Source organism: Homalodisca vitripennis, chromosome 8 (assembly GCF_021130785.1).
Source record: "Homalodisca vitripennis isolate AUS2020 chromosome 8, UT_GWSS_2.1, whole genome shotgun sequence".
In the NCBI taxonomy this organism is placed as follows: domain Eukaryota; kingdom Metazoa; phylum Arthropoda; class Insecta; order Hemiptera; family Cicadellidae; genus Homalodisca; species Homalodisca vitripennis.
The window spans coordinates 94646270-94665916 of NC_060214.1; the positions used below are offsets into that span (position 1 = coordinate 94646270).

The 19647-nt window shown below is 35.1% G+C and overlaps 1 protein-coding gene across 1 annotated transcript in view; it reads right to left on the minus strand.

Annotated features, from left to right (window-relative positions):
* LOC124368277 (LMBR1 domain-containing protein 2 homolog) overlaps positions 1-19647 on the minus strand; it is a 47870-nt gene that overhangs the window by 26392 nt on the left and 1831 nt on the right. Inside the window, 5 exon segments of the mRNA XM_046825551.1 lie at positions 1207-1384; positions 4031-4207; positions 5618-5828; positions 8788-8912; positions 8914-8956. Coding sequence (XP_046681507.1) covers positions 1207-1384; positions 4031-4207; positions 5618-5828; positions 8788-8912; positions 8914-8956 — 734 coding nt within the window.

Genomic DNA, 19647 nt, shown 5'->3' on the forward strand with positions numbered 1-19647 from the left:
TAATATAGAATCCAATATCAAATTTTATTCATACTTGGTATTAAAATGTTTGTGTGCTAAATGTGTTCACAAATGATTTATTCCTTTCGCCGTTGAATCTTGCATAAGACTACCGATCCTCCTTGTTACCATCATTTACCGATCATCCTCACCATGGTTCCCTTGACCATGCCCATGCCTAATCTTTCGATGGTAATTGGTGAGTACTAATATTTTTTGAGATCAGCATGTTTGATATACAATTGTTGAAAACGATGTGGTAGCATTTCCTGTTTATTATTTCCAAGTGTGAGTGGACGTGGGTATCCATTTCATCCGGAGGATGTTTGTTTTGATTTGTAATGCGAGACATCCTCTCCTCTGAAGATCTGTTCTTGAATATTATTTTGATATAATCTTAATTATATGTCCCTTACAACCTCTTCACCTAGATTGCACTACATTTTTTAGTCTAGGTGTCTTTGATGTTGAAATGATGCAAAGAGTTTGTTGAGCTTCTTCGTCACTGACTATTTTTGGATATCCCTTCGGACGAATATGCCTCCAGATCTCAGGAGTCAAGTCTGTGACAGAATCAGATTTCAGATGATGTACTTGAGAGGAAGGTGAATTGGAGCTTAACTCAACATTAAGACTGCCGTTGTCAGGACTGACAAGAAAAGGAAGACATTTTGACAAATAAATTTTGAATACTTATACAATATAGAAGCTAAGAGCCAATTTGCTGTATTGTTGTTTGCTTATAACTGTATAAGCAAACAACTAGGTTTTTCTTGAAATCGATACAGGAATTTTAAGCAAAGTTACATTTCAAGGTATATTACCTCGCACAAAATTCAATAATAGTGGAGTATCAGTTTACAAACAAAGTGTATGTAAAGTAGCAGACTGTCACAAGCAAGTTTTTTTGCTTAGAGTGACAGTTAGGCAATGAGAATGGGTCCGGACTGACAAACAAACAAAAGCATGAGTTGTGACCGGATACTGTGATGAGTCATGCTGCACATTGTAAAACCTAAGAAGCACACCCATGCATTCTGGCAGAATTTTGTAAAAGAAAATTAAGATACCACGATATATGCTGCTTAAAACTCCTAAAGTTACATTTAATGGACGAGATATTCCATTTACAGCGCACAAAGGGTTAATGTTCTAAAACATGATGTTTGAGAGTATTATATGAATACAAAAAAGTTACAGTCTCACCAACAGTGGGGTTAAAGATGGCCGCAACCATTGGGGACTGGGGCTTGACAAACGTTGGTTTGAACCTGTGATCACGGCTCATCTGATTTCGAGCAATGTCCTCCTGAAGGATGATCCTCTCTACAAGCAGCTCCCATTGGGTCTCGCAGCGCCGGTACGTCTGGAGTGCTTTGATCAGCTGTAAATAGAATACCAGATAACATTTATTGCCTCTCAACAAGTTCACTGTAATTGTAAATGACCCTCTTTACAAGTAGCTCCCACTAGGTATCGCAGCCCCCTTACAACTGGAGTGCTTTGATCAGCTGCAAAATAGAATACCAGATAACATTTATAGTCTCTTAACAAGTTCGCTGTAATTGTAATTGACCCTCTTTACAAGTAGCTCCCACTAGGTATCGCAGCACCGGTACATCTGGAGTGCTTTGATCAGCTGCAAATAGAATACCAGATAACATTTATAGTCTCTTAACAAGTTCGCTGTAATTGTAATTGACCCTCTTTACAAGTAGCTCCCACTGGGTCTCGCAGCACCGGTACATCTGGAGTGCTTTGATCAGCTACAAATAGAATACCAGATAATGTTTACTGTCTCTTAACCAGTTCACTGTAATCGTAAATGACTATTTCTACAAGTATCTACTACTGGGTCTAGTAGCGCTGGTACATCTGGAGTGCTTTGATCAACTGCAAATAGAATACCAGATAACATTTATAGTCTCTTAACAAGTTCGCTGTAATTGTAATTGACCCTCTTTACAAGTAGCTACTACTGGGTCTCGCAGCACCGGTACATCTGGAGTGCTTTGATCAGCTACAAATAGAATACCAGATAATGTTTACTGTCTCTTAACCAGTTCACTGTAATCGTAAATGACTATTTCTACAAGTATCTACTACTGGGTCTAGTAGCGCTGGTACATCTGGAGTGCTTTGATCAGCTACAAATAGAATACCAGATAATGTTTACTGTCTCTTAACCAGTTCACTGTAATCGTAAATGACTATTTCTACAAGTATCTACTACTGGGTCTAGTAGCGCTGGTACATCTGGAGTGCTTTAATCAGCTACAAAATAATATAACACCAGGAAACAGTTACTGCTTTTAAAAAGTTTACTGTAATCATAAATGTTCCTCTCAATGAGTAGCTCTTACTATGTAACACAGCACCAGTACATTTGGAGTGCTTTAATCAGCTATGAATAAATTAAACACCAGGTAACGGTAACAAGTTCGCTGCAATCATAAATGTTCTTCTCTATAAGTAGTAGCTTCCACTGGACAGGTACATCTAGTGTGATCTGCACTTGAAGAACTTGAAATGGTGACATTTACGTGGCTCAACAATACAGTTTAACACTTCAACGAGCTCAATCTTAAAACATTCTGACAAAATCTACTGTTATTAAATTATATTTTTGACAAACTCAGGTTTTGGTCCAACAGTCACCCTAGACGAAACAGTCATTGAAGAAGTCTATTCAACAAAATTCCTTGGAATACATATTGATCGATTGTTGACATGAGATTGTCACGTAGACAGCGTTTGTGCAAAATAGTCTGCAGGCATTTATGTACTGGGACAAGTTATGTACTCACATCTCTCCTATGGTGTATCTTTGTAAGGAGGTTGTGCAAACATACATTTTTCTAAAATTTGTATTCTTCAATAAAAAGCCCTCAGAATAATTGCATAACTGCAACTAAGAGAGTCGTGCAGACCAGCATTCAGAAATCTGAAACTGTTGCCCTGCCTCTATATTTTGTAGATGTCTATTTGTTTTTAAGACAAAGTACAATCCTATAAGAGTTAGAGATATACACTGTTATGAAAGAGGCAGGGATAACTACCAAACTGGGAGACAAAGAACGGTAGCTTATGAAAGTTTGCCTTCTCAGGCAGAAGTTCAATTTATCAACCAACTGCCAAATTCAATTAAAAATGCTGCAATGCCTGAGGCATTTTTTGCCTAAAAACCATGTTATATTAAAAGCGTTCTACAGTACAGATGAATTTATAACTCACGTTTGGGAGACCACATGACTGGTTGACTGACATTGGGGTATGAGTGGGAAAAATTCGGAATGAATGAGAATTGGGATGAATGTAAAATTTGAATGGATTCAAATGTAGTGAATGAATGCTAAATTTTAGAATGAAATTTACTCTGACAGTTGTGATATCATGTCTGTGTTTGTACGCAATGAAACATTACTATAAATGTAAAAGTGCCTTTGTTTGTTTGTTTTACTTTTACATGCAAACTACTCAATCGATTGTACTGAAAATTTTCATGGACATGTATTTATGGTCCGTGGTGTGAATATAGGCCTATTCTTATTTTGAAAATCCTGTGCTTTTGAACTAATGTACCATTTCCAGCTCTACAGTAAATGTTGTAAAACATTTAAAATATTTTTCAATTTATACAGAAACAAACACGTAATTAGTGTCATTGTTAATTTTTAACTATACATTTTTTGCAAATATTAAGTATTAGATATAATAGACAAAGTTACTACCTAACTTTACTATAAATTTAAAGATTAAAACCATCTTAGTTGTTTTTTTACATCAGTACGTTTCTCTGATCTGTGATATATATATATATATATATATATATATATATATATATATATATAGCCGCTGTACCCTATATATATATATATATATATAGGGTATATATATATATATATATAAATATAAATGGAAAACAAGGCAAAATCAACTATGGAACAAAAATACTAGTAACGAAGGAAATAACAATAGCCATGAATATACACTTCGACTAGCAATGTGAAATTTACGGTTAACTACAGACCTGCTTGTGTAGCCGAACTAAGGACTTGAGGCTGGGCATGTCTCCATGCTCATCGTGGGTGCGCTGCCGCCTCTTCATGCTCTGTCGCATGTCCGGTGGGATCTTGTGTAGTATCGTGGACAAATGGGAATACAGTGTGTCTCCTGGCCGGATGTAGTTGGATATTGACTGCACAGACTGTTTCAGACAAACATTTAATTAAATAACTCAGCACTTCAATGCATCACTGATTTTGAATTAGTGAATATTCATACAATAAAAACGAGTTTTCTACCTTGAATATGGAAAACAAAGTTAATTAAATACAACTACTCTAGGTACTTTTATATTATATTATAGAAACCACCCTGTTCCTATGCACTACTTGTTATTTCACGATATAAGTAGGTTTAGATTAGGTAATCGTAAATATGTAACTAGTAGTACCAAAGTATACTAACCTTTACTAAACGTTCACATCATCTGAGCCTGAATTCGGGTACTATCTCGAGGAATGTTTTTCTTTTTTTTGCCAGTGGGTGGGTGGCACCCACATCAGATCATATGAGTGCTTGTACATCTCGATGTTGCTTATATATGAATGGAGGTTCATGCAAAATTTCAAGTTTATAGTTAAGTTTTTTCAAGATATTGTGAGGACATACAAGACAGAAATCAAATAAATAAGAAAATTTTCATTTTTTTTATTATAAATTAGCCCTTCCATACGAGACTATAATTTTGAAGTAATATTAAGTCAATTTGTAAATAGTAAAATACACCAGTGATGATGTATTATTTGCCAGATTAATAGTTGTGGTGATGTCCTTCTGACGAGACCACATTGTTGTGATTGTAAGTCGCGATTTTGTTTTAGTTTGAGCCCAACTTTGAATCATCTTGAGTCCTTGAATGATTCTTCTTTTTAGGACTACTTTGATTCAATCTTCCTTTTTGTGACTGTAGCTGCAATGTTGAGCCAAGATGCTGACACTGTGTATACAAGTCGTCATCAATGTGAAGTGAAGTAATTTTAAAGTTTTATTAAGTGATTAAGTTTGTAGCCAAAGTTCTAAAAACATTGGAACCACCTGGCTCAACCCCCAAGAATATCATTTTAGTTCATTATTACTCTATTTTGCCAGCAACGTGACAAGTCATAATTTTATTTTAACATCTAAAAGTGGAGCTTGTAGGTTTTATTTTCCATAAGTAAACTTTGCAATACCAAGTATTTATTACAATGACCTCAGAGATCCCTGACCTCAATGTTTTGTCCATTCGGTATAGACTTTTTCCAATTACAAAATAGACAGTGTGTTTGGCTTTTTATACATGACTACAGCTTTACTCAGTATGAGCGAAATTTGGCAAATAAATGTGTTTAAAAAAGATAACTGATTTAGAAGCCCACCGATCTAAATTTCACACAGTGTACGTTACTCAACATTTTATTATAGCTCTTTTCTCGTATTTCAAGCAAAGTATTATTACATGATTTCTGAGAAAATTCATAGTCTTCCAAGAATCCATCTTCTGAAGACACTGAAAAGTATTTGACTAACTACAGCTGAATGCGAATCTTAAGAGTAGAAAAATCGTAGATACCTCAAGCGTGTCATCAAGTGTGTCCTCTGCCTCGCACTTGTCTGCAGACAGCTTGGCAGCCTTGAAGTAGGCGTGGTGTAATGTGTATTGACATGATGACGAGAGCCACAGGTTCCGCGGTATCTCCACCAGAGCGTATCCTAGTAGCAGCACCAGCAGGAACAGGCCCCAGGTATTGCTAGCGGATGACGCAATAGCCTTCAGCTTCGGCCTGCAATCAGTCAGTTGAGTTCAGTAGTGCTAGGTGCAGTGTGTACTGGCACGACGACGAGAGCCACATGTTCCGCGATATCACCACCAGAGCGTACCCCAATAGCAGCACCCCAGGTATTGCTAACGGACGGCGCAATAACCTTCAGCTTCGGCTGATAGGAAACAGAAGAAGAGATATTCTAGAAGAGAACACAGGGTATAAGCAAGAATTACTTTCCATTTGAATTTTCTGGACCCTGTCTTTCTCTTGTAGTTGCATATATTTTCAGTAAAAATGCTTAATTTTAAACAAGATATGTTGAAATTATTTGGACAACTACATATGTTTTGTGATGGCGATATTTGAGTGGAAGTGAAAACTAGCGATTTTGGAGCAGCAGCATCCGCGTAGAAAGACTTGAGGTTACAAGAAAGTTTGTTGAAGTAGTCGTTATTCTTAGATCGCAAAGAAGTATAACGGCAACAGAATCAAATTAGGCTCAAGCCTCTTGTCCATAATTAAGTGCACTTTTCCATCAAAAATCTGTAGATGTGACTGAACTATGTAGCCACGGGGATGTAAGAAATCCGTGATCAAGTTGCAATATGCACATTATCCAGTCTATGTGTACCGTGACATTCATTGGATGGACAGTAAAAACCGATCAGAGTGTAGATGTGTAGTAAATCAAACTTTTTTGTGTACATATTATGCAATCTCCTCCACATTTTCTGACCATATTACATGTTACTTAATATGTTACGGTGTTTGGTTCGCCATTGTGTACACATCATTGAAGTTTAGAGTGCTAAAAACATATAACCTGCCACCATTTTATACAATTTTTGAAATGTATGGTGATATTTATTTATTAAGCACTTTGCAGTATATAAAACATAGTAACAGATATTTAAGGAAGATGAATAATCAATAAGAAATTACAAATTGTGTGAAACATTTGTCACCAAGTAAAGTCTGCATACTAGACCAACAAAGATTAAGATACTTTATATCTGACATGTTTAAGTTATTTTATATACTATAAAAATTATAATGCATTGACATTCTATTACAGATTTTATAGAATGGCTGGTAATACTCTTGTATTTAACAATTTAAACAAGAGAGGAATTCAAAAGCCATTAGTTTAAATAAGGTAAATTTGGAGGAAAAGTTGAAAATTTACACTTTTTAACCAACATTTTTAAAAAAGAAAGTGATGAACTACTGTCATTTAAGGCAAAATTCTTAATATGAATAAATGATTTATATATTAAGAGTTCTTATATTTAAAAGAGTCCCATGATGCAACTGATATTATTGAGTATTAATAGTAGAACAAGAATGGGAGTATTAGTACTCCTATTCCCTTTTAAAATGATTACCGCTAGAATAACAATGAACACAGAAAATCAGAAACAATTACAATTCTGCTACTTATAAAATAAAAATGCAACAAAAGACTTATCACCATGTTTTGTACACTAAATGATGACATTACATACGTTCCAAAGAAATTTTCTAAGCTACAAATTCTACATTAAGAAACTCAGAGCTGAAATTTTGAAACAATAATAACATGGTCAATCAAAATATCAAAGTGTCATAGTCCACAAAATGTTTTGACACTATCAACAAAAGTGCTGTAACCCAGAATGACAATGCTATCTGGGAACATGATAGCAGTTGTTTTTATATTCAAAGCATAGCAAAGTATGATGGTAAATACAACACAGTATGCTCTCCACTGTGAGGTAATTGAGAACCACATAGATTAGCAAAAGCACATACAAACAACCAAATTGTGTATATTGCCCATTGTCTTGTGACATTCAGTCTATACTTAAGTGAAGGGGTCCTTCAGGGATCAACACTCAGGCCGATCTTATTCCTTTATCTAGGTCATGTCAATAATCATCAAACTAATGGTGACTTTATATACTTTGCCAATGATAATGGCATTTTAAATGCATTGGATCTGTTCTGAAATGTGTTTAATTGATATCATATCTCAGAGTATTAAATGATTGCTTATCAGTCATTTAAAATTAATTCCAAGTCAGAATAAGAACTCAAGCTAATAAGAATTCATCTCCTTTTTAGCTTTCAGTACATTTATCATGGATACCAATATTCATTCTATTCAAATAGCGACCTTTCAAAATTGAAAGAAGACGCTTTACGTTGAAAGGTTATGTTTTAGGGTAAACAGAGCTCTTGTACTCTTTGATGTACAGTTTTTCAAAGTGTTTTCAAAGCTACGTGTTACAGGTCTTACATTTCACCTTGTCTAATTGTATTAAGTTTTGGTAAGAATAAGAACTTTATTTTGTCAGAAAATATTTCATACAAACACATTGGCATCTCACAAATTGTTATTAGACCAGAGAATAAGAACAATAATCAGTAGTAATCAGAGATAGGCTACTAATTAAAAATTTAATGGTTTTTCAAAGACCAGCCTTAAGAGTAATGTTTGGTTTTTGTTCCAGAGATTAATAGAAAACTACTCTACAAATTAGTAAAGAAACAATTATTTAGGCATGTTATTTTTATAAAAGTTGGTTGTGAGATGTTTAGTTTTCTGATCACAGGTTAATTTGCTGATTCAAACACATGTGGAAGAATAGAGCCAAATACAAAATAATTCATTGATGGATAAAAAGTGAGGGCTCTATGGTGTAATTATCAGCATTTTGGCTCAGCAAATTAGAGACGGGTTTGAGTACCGGTGAAATATAGATTTTAGACAAATTTAAATCTCCATTTCATTCTTAAAAATACTTTTGTATTTGCCTGCCAAATAGAGGGTTAAAACAATGGTAAGTAATATTATTTTTTATAAAAAGCATGTTTGCATACGTGTGGGAGCTGAAAATATTATTATTGGAAAATAAAAACATATTAAAACGGAAAGGTGTAGATAATGTGAAAAAATAAAATATCAAGTGACTCAAGTTGTATCTGCAACACTGACCCGTCCAAATATTGTCCAGGCTTCATAGCAATGTAGATTAGCAGCACTCCGCACAAGAACAGGTATGAACCGTAGTAGATGGCGTTGTCTACCAGCGCAGACTTGAGCTTACCCTGGAATGTAAAACTCACCAGCCTTAGCGTACGACTGCATGAGCGGCAACACCAACCTGTCAGCAGAAATATTGTTTTAACACACTCTGTGCTGTATAGAAGACGTGTTTCTACTGACTAGCCTACTAAAAGAACGATAATACTATAAACAGAGCCTGAAATCATAATTGCAAGCAATCTTAATTTTACTGATGGTTATCTTAGGAATAGCTGTAAAACACATGCAAACCCTTCCACATGGTTGACTCATGACATCATATGATATGACATGACAACACATCTGGACCTTGGATAAAATCATTCACTGGAACTTATATTTTTCTTGAATAAACGCATTTATTGTATTGAAAATTACATATTTAGAGAAAAGTAACTTTGACTACACTATACAATGAAGTACATCAACATACAAAGTACAAGGGTTGTAGAACTGTTACTGTTGTAGTATGGTTTATTGTCTGATCCAGGTTCTTCGTCTGATCTTTGAGTTGTTCATTCAGGTCATTTGATAATTCAAGTGAAACTTGTTGGTCTTGACGTGGGGAACTACTCTTTCCAACCTGTACTACTTGGTCTTCAAATTCAGATTGTTTTGTTTTGTGATTATAACCATGTCAGGTGTTCTTCTGAAACTACATCAATTACGAATAATTTTTATTTTTTATAGTGCCTCACTATTTTGTGGTTTCAGGCGATGCAGAAGAGGCTGAGGAGTTGCAAGACAATTTATTCAATCTTGAGTTCCAGGTTTCTAACAACTAAGTTTCACAGAGTGCTACTGCACTCAGAACTTAGGGTAAACACCAGAATTAAAGAAATTATATCTAAATGTTCAAAAAATCATTTACAAACAAATTTGGAATATGTTTAATTCATTTTTAAGTTGCTCTTTTTTAACAGGTAATAACATCAGAACTGAATTGAAAAAACACCTGTATTCAAGGAGAGTTGAGACACAAGAACCGGGAATAGATGCACACGCCACTCAGTGTGAAAGCACCGATGTTTAACCTTTGTTTGCAACTCCGTGAGACTAACAGACGAGCAGTCAGCAATAGAGGGCGAAAAGCTGAGTTCATAGTTTTATGGCATGCGTGAAACCGGCTTAAGTAGTCTACATAATTGAGCGGTTCACACAAACTAGCCGATTGCAACATGCAGGCATGACGATCGCAAACAACCATCCACCAGTACAGGATCACAGCCGACAGCAGTGACGTAGTAGATATGTGGGAGCAATGAAAGGATCTAGAGGGGCAGCCAGTCGATCGCCGGTAGCAGTGGCAAAATATGAATGCTGATGTGATCGGTGTAGAACTGTTTGTAGAAGAAATTATGAACAATCCAACCATTTTGGACATCACTATTAATGTTTCGTAGCAATAAATATTATTATGTTTATTAATTATCTGCTAAAATAAACATTTGTTTTATATTATTTGTATACAAACGTAAGTATTACATATCAAAACTGATTAAGCAACACTAAAATGAAGAAAATATTAATACAAAATTGACATGTTTTTTTAACCCTTTGCATGCCAGGGACGTACCGGTATTACGGCCGTCCGGCCTACTCAACTGAAAGGAATCGCCACACGTGGCCGTAATATGAGGGTACGTTCAAACGTTTTTCGTGCTGTAATTTTCTTATAGAGGTTCCATCTTATTTGCCGCGAGAATTTTTGACTAATCGATAGATCGAATTATGTAGTGCATTTGCAACCACAGGAAGTAGTTAATAATTGACCTTTATGGAGACTGATTTGTTTGGTCGTCGTATGATTGGGAGCTTCGCCAGCTGTTGAATTGTTGGTTGGTCGAAGGAAGAGGTGATATAAGGAGGTATTACGTTGGCGGTGTGGCTGGGGGGGGGGGGGGGGGGGGGGGTGGTGGGGGGGGGGGGGGAGGGGGGGGGGGGGGGGGGGGTGGGGGGGGGGGGGGGGGGGGGGGGATGCGTTGTTTATCGTTTGTAATTCTCTCATTACCTTAGGGAGTTGTTGTTAGGGCATTTTACTATGCCCCTTTTATTAGATTTGCCATTGGGTACTTTGGGATTATACAGACCACCGACCCCAGACATGAAATCGTTTATTTGACATACATTAATAGCTTCATACTGATTAATTCAGGATTAGCGTTATGGGCAACTAAGGGGTATTGGGTGGGCTCGTCGATGATAAAACAAGGACAATTTGTCTTATAAGGGCGCGGGAGAACGCCCTCCCCGGCGGGCATAGGGGGGGGGGGCGCTCTTCGGGACGCGCGATGGGAACCATCCTCAGGACAGTTGACCATTGCGTAGCTTGTGAATACGTACTGATTGGATGCACTCAGGATTAGTCGTTAGTAGAACAATATTTTCGTTCGGAGGATATCGGATAAAGGCGAGTGAAAGATTGGTCCTTAATCGCAAACCCCGCTTCCCCCATCCTCAGACAGAGAGGTTCAAATGTCGAGCGGCTGTAGTAGATAACGTGATTGCAGAGTTCTCGCCGCCCGTTCTCGCTTTTGTTGGTACTTTCGTATTTTACGCCCTACATTGATCTCCCTAACACAAAAATTCCAACAAAAAACAAACATTAAACCAAACAAAAACTAAAACCTCTTTATTGTGAAAAAAAAACAAACAAAACTTGTTTATTATCCCTTGATCAAACTACCCGCCACCCCCAAAAATGAATGCCGAGTGCCCTTCCGGCAACTGAAGGTGCTTCCCTGAAGCTCCCGTCCGCCTGATCGTACAACGAAAGAAATACATCCCCTCGAGAATAGTATCCTATCAGTAAATAATAATTCCTAGAGGGGCTGATTCAGAAATATAAATTGAATTGTAATGAGAAAGCGGCAATATATGTTAATCGTCTGGCAAAAAAAACTATATAATAATGGGGCTTGTGAATGGGGGGGTCCGTGGGGGGGGGTCGCGGGGGGCGGGGCTGCCTTCAGTAGGATTAGAACGGCGGGGAGGGGTAGGGGGGCGAGCGGGACCCACGGAATAGCCGGGGTGGAAAAGATGCTTGATTGATTAGAGATGGAATAAGTGTAGTTCATGTATTCTCGAAATAGGAACGAATTCGGGGGAGTTATGGATTATGACTAACGTTGGTGCGTGGGACGGGGGCGTAAGTTCGATTGAGAAAAAGTTTAACGCGCGTGACATGCGGATGAGCCTCGGCTGATTAACAATTGATATCGTATGTAGTTTTAACAAGGTTAGTTATGGTTAATTTTGTAGCGATGTTAAAAAGCTTGGTTTTTTTTTTATCGTGAGCGTACAATGTTTAAGTTTATTAATATATCTAAAATTTAAATAATCTATATTTTTGTAGTTTCTTCATACCTGGTTGTGGATTGAGTAATAATCACCAATAAGTAACCGGATTTGTATAGTTGTTCAAATATTGATGGTTGTGAATATCAGTGATAACATTATACATACAAACGTTTTCCACCCATGAGACAAAGTTACAAAAAAACTGTGCCCGTTTTTTTTTTTTTATTGGCGTGTCACATTTATAAAGTGAATAAAAATCATAACTAGGCACCCTTTCATATAATATAGGTAGGCATTTTGAAATTTGTAATTAAGTTTAAGAGTTTAGATATTACTTTTTAAAAAATATAATTTTTTTTTTTTTTTTTTTTTTTTTTTTTAATTTTTTTTTTTTTTTGTTTTGTTTTTTTTTTTTTTTATTTTTATTTTTTTTTTTTTTTTTTTTTTTTTTTTTTTTTTTTTTTTTTTTTTTTTTTTTTTTTTTTTTTGTTTTTTTTTATTTTTTTTTTTTTTTTTGTTTTTTTTTTTTTTTTTTTTTTAAATAAACTTGTTTTTTGTTTTTTTATAAAAAAAAAATTATTGTATTTTTGTGTTTTTTTATTTTTTTTTTTTTTTTTATTTTTTTTTTTAAATTATTTTTTTTTTTTTTATTTTTTTTTAAAAAATTTGTTTTTTGTTTTTTTTTTTTTTTTTTTTTTTTTTTTTTTTTATAACTACAAGGATATAACAGAGAAAATCAGCCATTAACATTTTTTTAAAACCACTTATTTTGAGTGCTTAAAAAAAAATGTTTTTTAGAAGATTTTAAATTTTTTTTTCTTAATTATTTAAACTTTTTTTATTAAGTTTATAATTACATTATGCAAACTAAAATTTACCAACAGAACAAGGGCATTTTGTATAACGACAGAAATAAATGCTAAAAAAAATCATCAATAATCTGTTAAAAAATAAAAAAAGTTTCTATGAGATACATTTAGTGAAAAGCTTGCAAAACTGCTTGAAAATGAGCCCTTGGGCGTTTTCCTGGAGTAGGTAACTTTTGGTATAAATGGGGCTAAGGCATGCAAAGGGTTTAAACTGAGAAAATATTTTATTTACGTTAATTTTTAAAACAAAGAAGTTAACAGACCACAAAGCAAAAACTTTAAAATTTTAATTAATATTTTTTTCACAACAAATTCAATAACATTTTATCACGTGAAATTGAGATACCGAAATTTAGGTGTAGAAATTTGACATGTCTCTCCTTTAAGTAAAATAAACAAAAATCATTATTAAATGCTCCACTTTTCTTGCCATGCCAAAACTATTAGGCATTGGGTAAAGAAAATCTACTTATTAATAACTAATAAAATTGTAAAATAAAAAACGATAACAAAATTCGTCATGTTAACAATTAATTTATAAATATGGGATATTATTTTCTAAGGTAACCTATATGATTATGTCATCCTAAACAAACAAATAAAAGTATTTGATTTTAGCAGGTATAGTCTACAGATATTGTAATGAAATAATTGCAAATAAAAATAATAGAATAGTTTAATATCATAGTGGTACAAAAAGTAAGGCCTAATGTTTAACGTGTAATTGAAGCATCTTATGGAGACTCTTCTTCAAACCGAATCCATCAAGATTCATATTTCGAGAAAGATTGGGAATTTAACTTTTGAAGTTTGGGTTCTTCTTTTAATATATTAAAAAATTAAATAGACAGATCTATTGATTTGATATGTCTCACCATGAGTAAGGAACTGTGGAGGTCCCAATAGACGTACCCTGCCACAGGTTAGAGCAACACGCCCTCGTGGAACGAAGCTCCATGGCTCTTCACACATGGACCAAAAGTGGTCCGTGGGGGGCGACGGGTCAGCAGACATTGGTCACATTGTGGCTCATTAATGCTCGTCGACACAACTGCCGTAATACAGGTCAGCAAAGGTTTGACAGGTTTTTATAGAAAACTAGTTATAACTAATGGGGAGAAACAAAACCCCCACCCCCCCCCCCCCCCACCCCCCCCCCCCCCCACCCCCCCCCCCCCCCACCCCCCCCCCCCCCCACCCCCCCCCCCCCCCACCCCCCCCCCCCCCATTTTTGTACCATCTTTCGAGCTTTTGTAAAAAGAAAATTTGGCAAAAAATTACAATTTTTGTTTAATAGAATTTTTAAATATATTTTTTAATTTGGGCATAAAATTCTCTACATTTTATACATTTTAACATTTTGACCTTACTGTAATATTTCAATACCTACAGAGGTCCAAACTTGAAATTTTCATATAAAACTTTTGCAATTTCTCATTATTTTTCATAAAAATAGTATACTAAACCAAGAATATCAAAACATTTATTCCTATTTCAAATAGTAACAACTTATGAGAAGAAAAAAGATATATAACAAATATATGTTTTCTTGATATTAAGTATTTTTTACGAATTTTTTAAAAAAACCTTGCATCACGTCGAAAAATGGACTGACGTTTTATCTTTGGTAAACATGACACACTTCTAGGGTTAAACCATTTTAGTCTAAGAAACATATTCTGCTCTATTAATATAGTAGTTTTTTGATTAAAGTTACAAAAAAATTAAGTTAGGGAATGAGTTATCCCCCATAGTAACACTATCCCTAATATAGGTGCAAAACACTAGTAGTTGGAAAAGTTTGAAAGTTAAACGCAGGTTTTTGTTTATTCTGGCACCAAAGCTTACTGTATTATTTCAATTCCTTAATTGCCTCCAAACTTGCAAAGGGTTTCCTCCAGGCAAATAAATACAATTGGAAAACGGATCTGTTATACCAAACATTAGTAAAAACAATCATCTAATCTGGTACTAATAATTATGTATTAAAATAAAATGTAAATCGAATGGAAACATGGTTTCAAGATAAATAATCATGCAATTCAGTGCTTGTGAATTATATTTATATTGTAATTATTGCAATAATTCTGAATTGAATTTAAAGTCGCTATTTCAAAGGATCTCTTTTCAGAGCTATCGAAATAGTACAAACCCTGCTGCGTTCAATACAAAGCAGGCTAAGCCTTTGATTTATACTCAAAAGGATTGTCATTTAGAATATACAGCTTTGATTTTTGGTTCAAACGGCTTGAATAAAATCATAGCTGCTCATAGCGGGATCGTCAACCCTGGGGTAAGGCGACAGAAGAAGCCGAACATCAATCGGCGTAATTTGCTATGTTCGATTGGGTCGGCTACAAAACCACCTTAATAAATTATTCTGACCATCGTTGCAAACGGTATACACCTAACCCAACAGCGAATATTTTCCTGGTAGTAAAAAATATCAGAAAAACGCAGTTTGCACATAACTTTTGCTCAGATCGTCGTAGCGATGATTTTTCATGTCATTGTGTTTTGATTGAATAGACCTTTAGGACATGTCATAAGACAGGGGTTTACAATTTGAAAACTTAAAGTTACCCCCGTACCTCAATGGGGGAAATGTTTTTAAAAATTCAAAAACTATAGTATGATATCTCAATCCAGTTTGGGAATATATTATCCAGGTGTATCCAAAACTTAATTTACACCCTGAAATGTAAGGGGGTTTATTTACCGATAACTTCTGCTAGGAACGTCGTAGAGATGTGTTATTCGTTTCATTGTGTTTCTATGAAAAGGCCATTTAAAGTGATGTCACAGAGATAGGAGTTGCAATTTGAATATTTAAAGTTACCCTGTACTTCCCTTTAAAAAGGGGGAGGGAAACATTTTTTATCATTCAAAAAATTTTAAAAAAATATTTTTGTAGGTATGGTATCAGTTTTGGAATATACTCCAGACGTACCAGGACTTAATTTACACCCTCTATAATTGTGTAGTAAAAATGAAAAGGTTGTAAGTGCCAGAAACTAAAATTTTCAGTATTCAATAAAATATGTCTAAAACATTGAATATTTACTAATAAAAAATTTTTTATATTTATAAAAATACAAAATCAATAGGAAAAACATATAATACAATTTTCTGCTATAAATATATAAGCGGAAACCAAAAAAAATATGGAAAAAGATATAAGAGCAATCGTTTTTTTTGTGGAAAAGGATGTATGTGCCTTTCTTTATTTAATAAATGATGTAAGTGAAGGGTTAGTTTAAAAAAAAAGGATGTAAGTTCCAGTATTGTTTAGAAGCGTTTAATGTACACCATAACATCAAAATATGTTACAAGGATACATGATAATACGTACAAAAGATAAAAACACTTTTTAGTCATAGTCTTGACTTTCTGAAAAAAGTTACATAATATAACGTAATATTATTAATATTATTTTGTAATATTATTAACTCTAGGACTTTGTACATTAAAATACCTTACTTTTTAATACAACTAGTAGTCCTTGTCTTCAATGTCTGCATCCACTTACCTCCATGGACACCATCAAGAACGGTGTCTGCTGCAGAAGATCTCTATAAAACTGCTTGTCTTCTGGCCTTTTCTATGTAGTCTATCATTCCCTATCAGATCGTTCTTCTTTTCTTGTGAGATTTTTGATTTAAACTGGATTTTTGGCAAGTCCTTTAAGTCGGGAAGATTGCCAAGGTCGGCCTTTTTCTTTAAGACGTCAACTTTGTTCCATGTTACCATACCATCATCTCTTGAAGTGCCAAAAACTGACGCTACCTTCACTGTGCTTGGATTCTTATGAGAAACTCGGAAGTGGGAAATTTTGCTGATAGCTAGATCTTTTGTGTTAATGAACTGATTTGCAAGACCTTTAAAATCTATAAAGTCTTCTGTCTTCATAGAAACAACTGTGAAGGGGGATTTAAAATTTTGCACTTGCAACTACATCTTCCAGGTCTTTAGGAACCATTGCTTTTGCATTTTTGCGGCGTTTTTTCAATAATGCCAAAGTCTCTGTCACAGTTCATATAACTGTGCCCACTTACAAGATACTTCAAGTTAATAGAGCGATAAAACCCTTTGTGAACTAGGTAAATAATTGCCATTAAGAGCATCCTGTTTTTATTTTGAGCACCACAGTTGTCGCACCATATTACAAGTCTTCTCCGAGAAAAATGGCCTTGAACAGTAGCAACTTTAAACAGACAAGAAGCTATTTCATTGGCTCCCCGACCTCCGATGCCCTCATGCCACATACACATAAACGCTGAGTCATTATCCCCCACATGTATTCCTAGATTATAGCAAGAAAGTTGTCTGCAGTAAAACATGGTGCTATGGGTAAGCATGGGCACGAACATCACCTGTTGCAAGTCCATACATAATGTTGTAGCAGTACCAGTTGGAAGTTGGGACAAAGTAATATCCTCTTTCATGCAGACATGGGCCTTTTCAGCTTTTCGATGGTGAAATTTCTTGTTTAGTTTTAAACTTCCCGTTTTGCCCTTTCATTGGTCGTTGATGAAATCTGCACTTTAAAAAGATCACATTTTTTGCAAGTATCAGCTGCAAGAGCCTTGAACTTGAGTTTTGGGAAATCTTTTTTTAATACTTCTGTATAAAAACTATAGTTGACTGGACTTGTAGGGTATTGGGTTTTAAATGCCATAAACATTCTGTGTTTGTTCAGGTCTGGGGACAAAAAACTCATTGCTTGATACTTTTCGGCAATAATGGCTTTCGTATCTTGGGAAAGAATTTATATGACACCTAACCAGATTACGGTCATTTTCTGTATACTTCACCTTGTGTTCATTTGATCCAGGGGTTTTCCCTCTTTTGTCTTCGAAAATCAAGCATCCTGTTTTTTTTTAGTTTGTAAACCAATCAACCTTCCTTTCAGAAATAGCAAAAAAATTTTAAAGTTTTTTTTGCAAATTTGTATGTTTTTGCCAGAACCATCAGGAATGTTGTATGCAAACGAGCAGGTGCGTCTACTCTCACTGGGATCATCGTAATTCCCGTGTCTTCTACGGGCAATAGGTATAGCATCTGCATGTGGTTGAGTAAATATGTTCCCTGGCTTTTTTCGTCAACTTTGTAGAATTCCATAAACAATATCAGTTTTTGTTCGTTTACTCAAGTTTTTGCATTGGTACTTACATGAACAGCTTCGTTCAGGAGGTGGGGGATTTTTTGCGGGGATAGTCCTTTCCTTTACAAGTAACATAACTGTCTCCTTTTTCCCGAGCCCTTCGTCTTCTCTCCACTAGAACTTTCTTACGAACAGGAGGTGCTTCCATTTTTAGTAAGATAGAACACTGCACTAATAAATACTTCAACGCCTGTTACATACGACGCAACACACTTAAATAAAATAATCACTACGTAAAACAACACAAAACGTAAAAGCGGCGAGCATGCGTAGCGTCACTGCCCGCCCGGCAACAGCAAATAACTACGGAATAGACAAGGAACATACATCATGGCGGGTGGACTTACATCGTTCCTCCACTTCAACCCCGCACGGCTCTTAACCCACGGTGCTGACATCTTCCGACTGCTCTACAAACTAGGGGCAATTTTTCTGGCACTTACTACCTTGTCTATCTTATTACGCTTGGCTTTTACTTCGCTTTTCACCGAAAAAGTCATTTTTTTTTATTTTTGGCACTTACAACCTTTTCCATTTTTACTACACAATTAAACTCAAATTATTACGAAAATCTAATAATCTAAAGATTAATAATCACCGACGCGTCGACGCTACCCTACAAATTTTGGTGGCCCATAAGAAAGAAGATGATTACTTCCATAAATACGCTCGGTCAACAACCCCTTCTTGCGTGCCAGGTGTGGTGATCGGGTGAATTAAAAAAGGCCTATAATATATTGTGATCAGGTATTCCTTTTCCCTCTTCCGTACTATATTCAGGGAAATATTTTTGAAATTAAAAGAACAACGATCAATCAAAATACTAAATTTAGGTAATTTCAATTTTACAATCTGGATTTCCAAAATATTTTTCAAACTATTTCCAATTTGTATCTCATGATAGTGTAAGAAGCACTCGCTCTGGTTCTCGTACCTTAAGAATGCCCCAACACAGGACTGTAGTATTTGATAGATCTTTTCAAGTGATAGGTTGTCGTCTGTGGAACTCCCTCCCCCCAGAAATCACTTCCATTGAGGGAGATCGGCGGTTTGTGGGCGGCAGTGAGACGTTTGTACCATGAACGGTTGGTCGGGGCGGGTCCGTCCTAGGGGTCTGTGGGTGTGGTGCTGGCATTGTGTGTGAGGAGTGTGAGTGAGATAAAACACCATGTATATTATTTATTTCTAATATATTCTTATTATATATTTATAAATTATTGTTATTAGGTATTAATTATAGTTTTTGGTTCTTATTAAAAATGGAAGTTGTAATATTATTTTGTGTTATGATTGTATAACTATTTTTTTTTATTTTTTTAGAAGTATCATATTTATAATTCTTTAGTGTTTAGATTAATGTTTAATTTAATGTATTTAGTAAGGTGTTAATATTAATTTGGTTAATATTTGTTAATAATTATTGTTCAGACAGGTTAA